Genomic DNA, 11,776 nt, shown 5'->3' on the forward strand with positions numbered 1-11,776 from the left:
GCCCATTTTGTCTTGAGGCGAGACCTTGGGCTCTGGAGGCTGGAACTTTAGGGCAGCTGGTGGAACATTCCAGAATATAAGCCTATGGTGGATACTTTTTGAGCTCAGAGTAGGGCCCACAAGAGGGGGCAAGCTTCACTTCTGGTAGCCCTCTGAATGACACAGCTTTGCTAAGCATCCCTCTTCCCTGTGGACAATTCAGGGTGGCCGAGGGTCAAGTCAGATCATCAGAGCTGGACATTCTCTGCTCCTGCTGAAGGTAGTGCGGAGGAGGCAGGAAGACCAGCCCCTCTGAGGAGCTGGGGCTGGGCCTGGGAAAGGCCCGACACCCCAGGACGTCACCAGGCTCCCCTGCTGTGGCTCTCACATGCTGCTAGACAACCAGATGCCGCTTGGGGGCAAAGAGCGTGTGTACCCCAGCCTAGCCCATGGCTTACCCATTAAACTGAGGGCTGGGGGTGCTGAGAGGAGCCAGGGGTCTGCTGCTAAGAGACATACTTCTAGGCCTGGATCTAGATCCAAGGACCCTGGGTCAACACAGTCTTTGCCTCTAGTGTCTCATCCATGAAGATGATCTAATGCCAAATGCCCAAAGGCGCATTACTAGGGAGTTCTAGGGAGGCAGAGGCAGACAGATCCTGGCGAATCTGTCTGCCAAACCTGGCGAATGAGGCCTCAGACCACTCAAGTCAAAAGGCTGTCCCAGGTGTGGCAGCCCGTTTGGAAGTGGGGGGATTCACAAATGCCCCTCTTGGGTGTCAAGGCCCGAGAGGTCCCCACTGAATGGAACTGGGGGCAGCCACATGGCCAAGGCACCACAGCTAGGCAGCAGGTCCACTGTCCCGCCCCAGCAGGCCCTGGCAATAAGCTATAGACCGGTCACCTCAGGGGTGTTTGCATGTCCTGGTGTTTCCAACAGCAGACTCCATGGACACTACGGCCTGTGGTGCAGAGACCGGGCAGGAAAGAGTGGCACCAGGTACCTCGTGACTCACCAGTTCTGCCTCTGCAGGCTTAGCTCCTCCCCCTGAGCAGCTGTTTCCTAGAGCCGGGGCACACCAGCTGCAGGCTTTGCTCACCTGCCTGCCTGCCTCCCGCAAGGGAAGGGACCTTAACTGTTCTTCTCGGTATCCCTGGTAGGCACTTGATCAACCAACTTCTTGCCAATTGTACTTTCCCCTTTTGAGAGCTGGGCTGGGGTACAACTACTAGTATAAGAGGCCAGGCCCCTGGCAGGAGGAACATACTGACTGCCCTGTAACTGGGGAGGTTGAAAGAAGGAGAGAATGCTGTAGCTCAACAACCAAGGGGAGCCTCCTGGTGGAGGAGGCACCTGAGCTGTGTCTGAGGGAATGTGAGGGCTATCCATGTGCGAGGACAGTGGCCCAAGAAAAGGTGAAGGAAGAGACTCTGTCTAGCATGTTGTACACTGGGAGCAGACCTCATTTGGCTGGAGTGTGGGGCTTCAGGAAGGGAGAAGAGGGAGAGGACACTGGGGGTGCCACCACCTGTCCTCGAGGGGCTCTAAGTTGAGTGGAGAGGCAGGGCTGACAGCCCTGAGTGCACAGTCGAAGGAGCAGGGACCTGCCAAGGGCTTTATGAGAGTGGGCAACCTTCTGAGAAGAGCCTCAAAACCAAATTATTCTAGACTAGAGGGCCCGGTGTACAACATTCGTGCACTGGGGGGTGGGGGGGGGGGGGTTCCTCAGCCCAGCCTGCACCCTCTCACAGTCCAGGACCCCTCGGAGGATGTCCGTAGGGAGCAGGACTAAGCCGGCAGATGGACATCCCCCAAGGGGTCCTTAGCACTGTCGCGAAGAGGCTCCCGCCATTGCCGCTGTGCTCGCCAGCCGTGAGCCCGGCTTCTGGCTGAGCAGTGCTCCCCCTGTGGGAGCGCACTGACCACCAGGGGGCAGCTCCTGCATTGAGCGTCTGCCCCTGGTGGTCAGTGCACATCATAGTGACCGGTTGTTCTGCCGTTTGGTCAATTTGCACATTAGGGTTTTATTATATAGGATTGTTTTTAAATACACAGTAAATGGAAGCTGTCCTCCCCCCCCCCCCCCCCCGCCCCCCCAGCTCTGCAGTCAGTGCCAGGAACCTCCTTCTCTGGGCTCCTGCACCTCCTGCACCCTCGTCTGCTCGAACCCATCTCGGAAATAACTATAACTGCTTCCCATCACCCTCTGGTAGGCTCCTCTCTCACAGGCAGAACACAAGCTGGGGAGACAACCACCTGGCCACCAATCCGAGCTCTGCTGCACACTGGCTGTGTGACCGGGCATGCTTCAGTTTCTTCATCCATAGAGTGGGCACAACAACGACCTCCCATCTTAGAGATGAGCTGAAGGTGATGGTACCTTTGGGAGGTGATTAGGGTTAGATGAGGTCCTGAGGGTGAAGGCCTAATGATGGGATTAGTGGCTTTACAAGAAGAGGAAGAGAGAGGGATCGCTCTAGGTGCACACAAGGTGGAAAGGCCATGTCTTGTGAGGACACAGTGAGAAGGTGGCCACCTGCAGCCCAAGGAGATAGATACCAACCCTGCTGGCACCTTGATCTTGAACTTCCCAGCCTCCAGAACTGTGAGAAATAAATGACTGTTGTTTAAGCCACCCAGTCTATAGTATTTTGCTTTGGCAGCCCGGACTGAATAACACACCCTCTTGCTCATAAATGGAGTCAGGACCAATGACCAGCCATCCCCATCCCCTGCTCTGTGCATGGGGAACCCACTGGGTGCCCCCCAAACCGAGGAAAATCAACATCATGCACACTCTGGAGGCCACGTGCATGGTCTCCATCAAGCACACGCAGGGCCAGGTGAGCCTCAGCATGCCAAGCAGCAGGCACAGTCACTGCCACAGGACAAGGAGGACAGGCAGAGAGGAGGCAGGCAAGTGGGAGGCCACATGCAGTCAGTGAGGGGCGGGGAGCTGGCACAGCCCACGACCGAGCAGCCCACGCCTTGGTGCCCAGTTCCTTACCTCCCCTGCAGGACCTCTGACCACCAAGAAGCTGGAGGCGTGCTGGAAAGAGTAGAGAGCAGGAGACAGGGAGCAGTAGGCACCGAGCCAGTTGTACAGGAAGAAAGTGCTGGAAAGGACCCCCAAGGAAAGGTGTTAGGTTCGGGAAGTCTGTGGCAGAAGTGGTTTCCAAGAGGCCCAAAGGACCCAAGTGCCAAATGAAGATCGCCCCCCAAGACTGGCCTGTGCCAGGGGCCCAGAGAAGGGAACGAGAGAGCAAAGGGAGAAGAGCCCACAGACTGGACCACCCCAGAGGGGCACCTGCCCTGCGCAGGCTGGTGCTGGGTCTGTCCAGGGTGACATTCTTGGCAGATTTCCTGGGATGGAAGGAACAGTCTCTCAATGGGGAAAGGGGTCCGGGCCCCAGCAGTGGACAACAGCCATCAGGAAGCCCCATCAGCCAGGGACCAGGAGGCTATGCCCTGCACAGACATCACAGCCAATTCCCCAGGATCCTAGGGAGACAGAGGACTGGGGGTGGGGGCTCATATTCCAAGGCCGACGTCAGAGAGTGGAGGTTCCTGTCCTGGCTCCACCTCAAATCTCTGGGTAACTTTGTACAAGGCACAGAGCTTCTCTGGGCCTCAGTTTCCCCATATGTAAGATGGAGAGAACGTCCCTCTCCGTGTTGGAAAGAGGGTAACATATAGTCTGCCAATGCCGGACACCAAATCCCCACAGGGCCACACACGTTTCTAGACTTTTCTCTGGGGATTGGTTTATGCTGAAATAGGGAGATGACCAAACATTCAAGATTCCTGGACAGAGGGCCACGCCTCAGGCTCTGTGATCCCAGCGCTTCTGGATCCTGGGAAGAAGGAGCCTGAAGCACAAAGTTTGGGGGGGCTTCTACTAACATGAAACATTTTCGGGGTCCAGTTCAGTGGCACTATTACCCCAGGTGGGCCATTCACAACCCCCTATATCGTAAAATTCCTACATCACTGACCCTGTGTGCCGGGGCCTCCACCAGAGCACCCCTCACCCTAGGAACTGGTTCTGATCTGCCCGTCACTGGGCCCTGCCACCACCTCCCCTCCCTGAGGCACTCACACCAGGTGCCCAACAAGTATCTGAGCAGTGACAGACTGCTCTGTACCATCAAGCACCCGATTTGTAGTCATTGTCAGCCACCGGCACCAGCCTGACAACAGGATGGCACATTTTTAAGCCTTTCTCAACCTGGTTACACAACTAATTCCTCTTGGTCATGGTAACCCTGTGAGGGCAGGTATTACAGCCCTGTCTTACAAATCAGTCAGCTGCGGCCAAGAAAGGTGACGAGGTGATTTGCGCAAGGGCACACAGTGGGCAGCTAGCTGTCGACAGAGCCTGGGTGAGAACCTGAGTCTTCTGACATCCAGCCTGGTGCCTGCCGTCAGCCAGCATGCCCAGTGACTACTGCTGTCCACCTAGCTGGTCAGGTCCTGGGCACTACCCAGAGGTGATGTATTTTGGACATCGGCCCAGCAGGCTCACCCTCAACCCAGCATCTGCTGCCCTACAGCTACCACCTGCTCCTGGCACAAGGGAACCTGAGTGTACCGAGCAGGGCATGGGTGGGGAGCCCCAGCGGTGCCCACACCTACCTTTGATGACAAAGGCCTCTGCCAGCAGCCGCATCTGATACAGGGGCTTGTTCTCCATGGACATGTCATCGATCCCGGCCCTCGCATACATGCTGATGGCATCCCGGTAGGAGCCCTCCACGTAATGCAGCTTGCCCAGGATCAGCATGGCCTCACACATGTACCTTGACTGAAAGGACAAGGACCCCATTAGCAGGCTCCTGGCCCAAAGTCCCTGCCTCACCCACCCCAACAGGTAGGATGAGCACCCTCTCACTGGAGCCATGACGATCTGCCTAAGACCCTGCTCGGAAGCCTCCTGCAGGAAGCCTTCCCTGACCTTCGAGCGCATGCCCAGGGCTCCCTTCTCTCCACACCTGCAGTCCATGGCCTACTTATTGAAATTCTTGACATTGGTATTGAAATCCTCTTAGGAGCCCCTAACTGTTTCACGTGTGTGTTGTATGCACCCTGCTCCACTGCAGGCAGCCTGCAGACTGGGCCGCCTTCTCTCTCCTGCAGCCCCCAGAGGCTGCAGCAAAGGCTGGCACTCGGGAGTTCAGACACTTGTTCTCAATGCAAGTGAGGAGCCAGGGACCCAGCCCCGTTTTGTGGGGCCTGATATAATTTGGGGTGGAGGTGCGTAAATATACAACTAGGTAGAAAGCCTTGGAGAGAACCATGCAGGTGACAGGCCTCAAGCCGAAGCCCCAGTACCACAGCAGGACCTCTGTGGGGAGGGGGGCGACATGAGCAGTGTGGGGCAGAAGGGAGGAGGAGAGTGAAGGCCTGACGGGCCACCGTCCCATCTTATCAGAAACAGGTAATAAAAGTGCCCAATCAAGTGTCTGAATTCAAGCCCGTTCTCTCTGCCTTACTTTTCCAAGTGCTGCTTATGCCCAAGTCTGCGTCCCGTACAAGGACTCTCAGGCCTCGAGGAGGTCTGGTTGGCCCAGCCCCAGAATTATGGCCTTCGACGTGGGCCGGCCTGGCTTCCAGATCTCCCACCTTTGGGGCTCCCTACTCTAGTCTGCTGTCTTCATTTCTATGCTCAGCAGGCCCACCACCCCTTTGGCCAGGCTGCAGGCACTGTCCCACCACGCAGCATCCATTCTGTCCACAGAGCTCCCTGGGGAAGTAGCGCTGGTTCCCAACCCAGCCTGTCTCGGCAGGAAGGAGCTGCCCCTGACTCCCTGCGGGGCGATCAGACTCTAGGGCACAGTGACAGACCGCAAGGGAAGCTTCCACCACTCCGCACCATCTACTGCCCTCTCCGAAGCCAACTAAGAGAATGGAGCATGGCACAGCCAAATTCTCCTTCCTCATGGTCTTTTGGTTTTTGTAAATACACATTCTACCTTTGCCTTTGCTCACACAGGCTCCCTATCTGGAACAGTCTCCCCTTCCCTCAAGCTATCTAGCTCCTCCTCCATCCTTTGGGGTCTTGCTCAGGCCCACCTCCTCCTGGAAGCCTCCCTGACTACCAGGGAGCTCCCTCCTGCTGAATTCCTACAAAGCCTCTACCAAATGGGCCCAGTCAGCTCCTGCAAGCCTGACCTGCTGACTACTGATTAACTCTCAAAGGCTGAATTTTTCAAGGGCATTTGCTGGTCTCCCCAGTAGGCCACCCCCTCCCTGGGCCAGGGCCATACATTACACACCCCCAGGGGCATGCAGCCCACGGTTCCTCCAAGGCGGGCAACATCTCTGCTATTCTCTGCACTGGTCTCAAGCCACCGGCATGTTTCCTCCTTGCTCGGCCTCGTTTTCCCATCGTGAGGGCCAGATCCTAACACCTACTCCTCACCTCCCATCACAGCTATGCCAAGAGCATTAATAGGGCAAAGTCCAGAAAAGAGCTTTGAACTTTTCTTTAGAAAGAAGCATGATAAATACAGGGCATGAGTAATTATTATTATTATTATCCTGTTTGCTATAAATGGGGAAAAGGGCAGCTACGCTCCAAAGGACAAGTTTCAGGGCATGATGATAGGGTGGCGCTAGGTGGTTCCTGGTGGACCAATGACAGTTTACAACAGAGCTTCCACCTAGCTGGGGACACATTAAGGACAATGTGGGAATGTTTCATAAAGCTGAATTTATACTATTTAAAAGCTGCCCTTAATTCTGAAAGCATATTCGTCTTGCCTTTTGGTGTTATGATGGTAATAGAGAATGGTACAGTTTTGCTGTTATTTTTTTAATGTCTGTATTTGGCAGATTTGAAAGTTGGCCACACTGTGGGACCCGTGCATTTGAATTTGAAATGTTCTTGGCCTGTCAACCCAATAGTCAAGGAACCACAGAGCCGGGCCCAGTGGAAGGAGGCTACGCAGGAAGTCGCTCAGTCTGGGGAATAGTCCCTCTGTTGTGGAGCAGGCCTGTCACCTAGTCTTTGTGCCTCATTGTCTCTGTTAACAGACAGGGAAGAACGACCGCATGTGAATACCCAGGTGAGAGGAGAGGAGAGATGAAGAAATGCTTCACGGAGGCAAAATGGGACCTGTAAGAGCCAAAGTGTCACCATCATCACTAACACTAGTACGAGTCATCTGTCATTATCTTGTTTCCATTCCAGGACGTAGGAACACAGCACCGAGAAATAGCAAAGAGCATGAGGACTTGAGAGGTGAAGACAAACAGGCCTGTGTGTGAGTCCTGGAGCTGCTGCTATGGTCCTTGGCTAAGTGACTAACCTCTCTTGGGTCTCAGTTTCTTCACCTGGAGAATGGGGATACTAGAAAATGCCACTGAGAGGGTTAGAAGAGGCACCCGGGAGATGGTGCCATGCCTGGCGCTCAGTGGATCACAAGTTATGACAAATGGTTGTTTTCACCGACCTCCACAGAACTGAGCTGGGCAGGCCACCAAGAGTAGCTTGAGGAGATGCCCAGGACCCGCCTCTCCACTCTCCTCGTCCCATCAGTTACTATACAGGAATCCACCTGGGATTTCATCTGCTGCCAGGAAAAATCACCCCCTCCTCAGCCATACTCCAGCCTTTGGGGTAAGATAGAGAACCCCATAAACTACTTTTAATATTTTATTTTGCCTGATCCATGTTATTTTTTTTTTTTGGCTTTGGCCTGGATAACAGGGAATTTCTCCATGTTATCAGTGACTCTGTATGTCTTTGATGAATAAAGCATGGTAAAATCTGCGATATAAAATAAACAAAACAGTTTTCCACAACAATACATGAGTTTACTATTAGGCCAATACAAAGGAAGAGGCATTGGCATGGAGAAAGCTCCAAGCGAAAGTTCTCAGTGCAAAAGAGCAACTTGTCAAATATGTAGCCTGTGACTCTAATAAGACAAGAAAGCTCTATATGTGTGCACGCGTGTTGGTTAACACACAGAGAAAGGAGTGTGGGACACACGCCCAATGATGACCAGTGCTCAACTACGGGGATGGGAATGGGGTAGGGTTTTGAGGGGTGGCAAACAAGGCCTTTTATTTATTATTCAAACCACTTGTTTATGTGGTGAATTTTTTACAATAAGCCTAAGTCATATTTACTTTAAAAACAATTTTTAAATACTTAATGGCATCTACTGGAAAGAAAAAAATTAAAAGAGGTCTGAGTGGGAAGAGCTTGGGACTCACCAATCATGTCCAACCCCTTTGATTGGTAGATGGGGAACTGGAGGGCCCAAGAGGTCAGGGGACGTGCTCAGGGTCAAGCAGCTATTTTAATCCAATACGAAATCTCCCAGAGCCTCAACCATCCCATCACAGCAATGAGTCTAAAGGCGGTAACCTTAAACTTCCAGAACACTCTCCCCGCACTGCTTACAGAAAAAGCCGCGTGCTTCTTGGTGTGGTGTTCCAGTCCCCATTCTCTGGACCCACTGTACTTTTATAGCCTAATTACCCACCATTCCCTTTTACTCTTCCTAACTGACATATTTTAATGCAACTCTTACAAGAGGAACCCCTAGATTACACATTGCTTCCTCAGCTTGGAATGCTCTGTCGCTCTGTCCTATCTCTATATGCCCATCTCCCTCCCACTTCAAGGCCCAGCCCTCCCCAGGTCCAATTCTAGTATTACCATCTCCGAGCTGACGCCTACCTCACCCGCAGGACGGTTCCCCTCAGACTTGCCTGTGCATGTACACATGCCTGTGGCTTGTGTCAGAGTCCACCCTGGACAGTGTGCTGATAGGGATTATCTTCGCAGTAGACCTACAAGCTCCCGGAGGACAGGGTCCATGCTGAACTCATCTTTATTGCCCTCAAAGTACATAACACAATGCCTTGCACATAGTAGGTTGTAACCAAATGCTTAGGTTAATAAATGTATTACTTTAGAATATTTCTAGAAACATTGTATCTTCTTTGGGTCTCTAACGACATATCAATACCTCTACTGTAGCTCAGATTACTCTGTAATCTAAACAGTCTCAAATGTTAATGTGCAATAATCACCCAGAGAGCTTCTTAAATGCAGATTCTGATTCAGATTTTGCATTTATAACCAGCTTCCAGATCATTCCCAATCTACAGGTGGGCAGACCATGCTTTGAGTAGTAAAGGTCTAGAGAAAGCTGTGACTATACTTCCCTCAGTGTCTTGCATACAGTAGGTGCTCAATAAATGCACTTGGACTTAAACTGGCTTGCCCTGTTGAGCTCTTCCGTCGCTAGCCAGCTCTGTATGTTTGCCTGTTTCCAACTAGATCTTGGGCTCACTGTTTCCCTGAGACCCCCAAAGAGCACACAGGACCAGGCACATACTAAGTCAACCAAGCACTGCCCAATAGAAATATAATTTACGCCATATGTGTAATTTAAATTTTCTAATAAAATGTTCTAGACACATTAGAAAGGGTCAAATTAATTTTAACAATTTTATTCAACTCCATTCTATCATCTGAACATGTAATCAATGTAAAGTATTAATGATCTTTTACATTCTTTGTTTTGTACTACGTCTTCAAACTCCGGTGTATGTTTTACGCTTATAGCACATCTCAATTTGGATTAGCCACATTTCAAGCGTATATGTGGCTAGTGGCTACTGTACTGAATAGCACAAGGCCAACCCTGAGGGACACATGCTGCTCAGGTGACGGAATAACTCAGGGAGGTTGAGAGCAGATAGGAGGCAGGAGAGGAAAGGTGGCCCCAGACTCAGAGGGCTGACAACTTACCGACAGCTTCCCATGGTTGAGGATACTACTCAGATAGTTTTTGGCTTCGTTCATCTTTGGCTCATTCTTCTCCAGCAAAGGGATGGAGTCTTTTATCTTGGCATTGTTCTCCTTCAAACACTGCTCCAGGAGGGACTCAGCCAGGAGCAATTTTCCAAAGTCATCTGAAAAACAGGGCAGTGATCCCTGAGCACGGCACATGTGGAGACTGGGACTTGTCCCTGTAGCGACCCAACCACCCCATCCCAGCACATAAATTTCCCAGGTCCGAGAAAATCAATGAAGGCACTGTTTCCATAAACTTAAACAGCCTTAAACACACCACACACACACACACACACACACACACACACACACACACCAGCAGGCATTCTACCATTGTACCAGCATAAATCGCTCCTTTGGGTTTATTTTCTTTAGTTTAGTGGTTGGGGAGGCAGTTTCCAGGATTTGGGACTAATTACCAGAACTTCAGAATTGAAAATGAGGCACAAAGTCACACCCATGACCCATTGTGGGTAATAAGTGTAGGGAGTGGCTATTGGGTCAAGCTTAATTGTGCCAGGAGGGCTCTGCCCTCCAAGCTGGGACTTGTATGTGGCTCTGCCACAGGTCAGTCTGGGGCTTGACCCTATAGCTGCTCCCTACAATAAGTTCTTAGACCAAGAAGGAATTTCCCCAAATGACCAGAGAAGAAAATGATATGAGACAGTTTAATAATGCATTTTCACGTGCTCCTAATTTCCATAGAATCACATTTGGTTTTCTCCATTTCGAAGGCATTTTATTTAACATGACCCAAGGAGAACCTAGCAACCAAGTGAAGAGTTGAGGTAGGAAGCAGATTTGCTTGTCAGCAAGGCAAAGCCTTGAACAGGTTTAGTACCGGCACTTTCTGGGGTTCTCTCACATATGCCAGCTTATCTGCAGACCTCACTGCCTGGCAGGTGAATTTATACTGCTTGGTTTAATTTGCTGCCTCCCCCACCACATTGAAAACGCCAATCTAGTGACCACCATATTCCTGCTACCTTCAGGAAAAGTGACTCGGGTGGGAGTAGAATTCGGGGCTTCAGTGTGCAGGGCCAGAGGTCAAGTGTGCTTTCATGATGGCCTCCAGAGGTAGTGCTTGATGTGACTGGCTCATTGTCCTTCCCCTTCAACTGGATGAGGATCAGGCCCACTACTCACATAGGTGCCCAGGAAATATCTGCGGAGTGAATTGGACCCTCACCACTACCCCAGGAGGCAGCCACAAGCCTCAGGGAGTTGCGTGCCACTCCAAAATGTCTCCAGAAATGTGTGCTTGGTCCCATCTCTTCACAGAGCTCTTTCTCCTGCCACCTACCCGGGGGTGCCACGAATTCCTCACTCTTAGGACCACCTCAGTTTAGTCACAACTCAAAGCCACTGGTTCCAGCCAGGCCAGTGGGGCTCACTGCTTGAGTGTCAACCCATGAACCAGGAGGTCTTAGTTCGATTCCTGGTCAGGGCACATGCCCAGGTTGCAGGCTTGATCCCCAGTGGGGGGCATGCAGGAGACAGCCTATCAATGATTCTCCTCATCATTGATGTTTCTATCTCTCTCTCCCTTTCCCTTCCTCTCTCTGAAATCAATAAAAACATATTTTTTTAAAAATATATTTTATTGATTTTTTACAGAGAGGAAGGGAGAGAGATAGAGAGTTAGAAACATCGATGAGAGAGAAACATCGATCAGCTGCCTCCTGCACATCTCCTACTGGGATGTGCCCGCAACCCAAGTACATGCCCTGACCGGAATCGAACCTGGACCTTCAGTCCGCAGGCCGACGCTCTTATCGACTGAGCCAAACCGGTTTCGGCAATAAAAACATATTTTTTTTTAAATAAAAAAGAATAACAAAACAAAGCCACTGGTTCCAAACTACATGCCTCTGAAGATTCTCCATCCATAAGGGAGATTCCATGCAGAGAACATCCCAAAAGCCCAGAGTCCCGTGGACAGTCACAGTTCCCTCTAGGGATGCCATAGGCTTTTAGTG

At 51.6% G+C, this 11,776-nt stretch overlaps 1 protein-coding gene across 7 annotated transcripts in view; it reads right to left on the reverse strand.

The window, feature by feature from the left end:
* TTC7A (tetratricopeptide repeat domain 7A) overlaps positions 1-11,776 on the reverse strand; it is a 106,927-nt gene that overhangs the window by 88,242 nt on the left and 6,909 nt on the right. For 4 of the 7 annotated variants that reach the window (XM_006083380.3, XM_023747019.1, XM_014447516.2 and 1 more), the window contains exons 2-3: positions 9,753-9,916; positions 4,616-4,784 (exon numbers count right to left, since the gene is read on the reverse strand). In XM_006083380.3, the coding sequence (XP_006083442.1) occupies positions 4,616-4,784; positions 9,753-9,916 (333 nt within the window). Of the gene's footprint in view, positions 1-2,987; positions 3,093-4,615; positions 4,785-9,752; positions 9,917-11,776 lie in introns of those variants that run through there. The other 3 variants (XM_023747036.1, XM_023747041.1, XM_014447528.2) reach the window with 3 other exon arrangements.

Source organism: Myotis lucifugus, unplaced genomic scaffold, assembly GCF_000147115.1.
Source record: "Myotis lucifugus unplaced genomic scaffold, Myoluc2.0 scaffold_6, whole genome shotgun sequence".
Taxonomy (NCBI): domain Eukaryota; kingdom Metazoa; phylum Chordata; class Mammalia; order Chiroptera; family Vespertilionidae; genus Myotis; species Myotis lucifugus.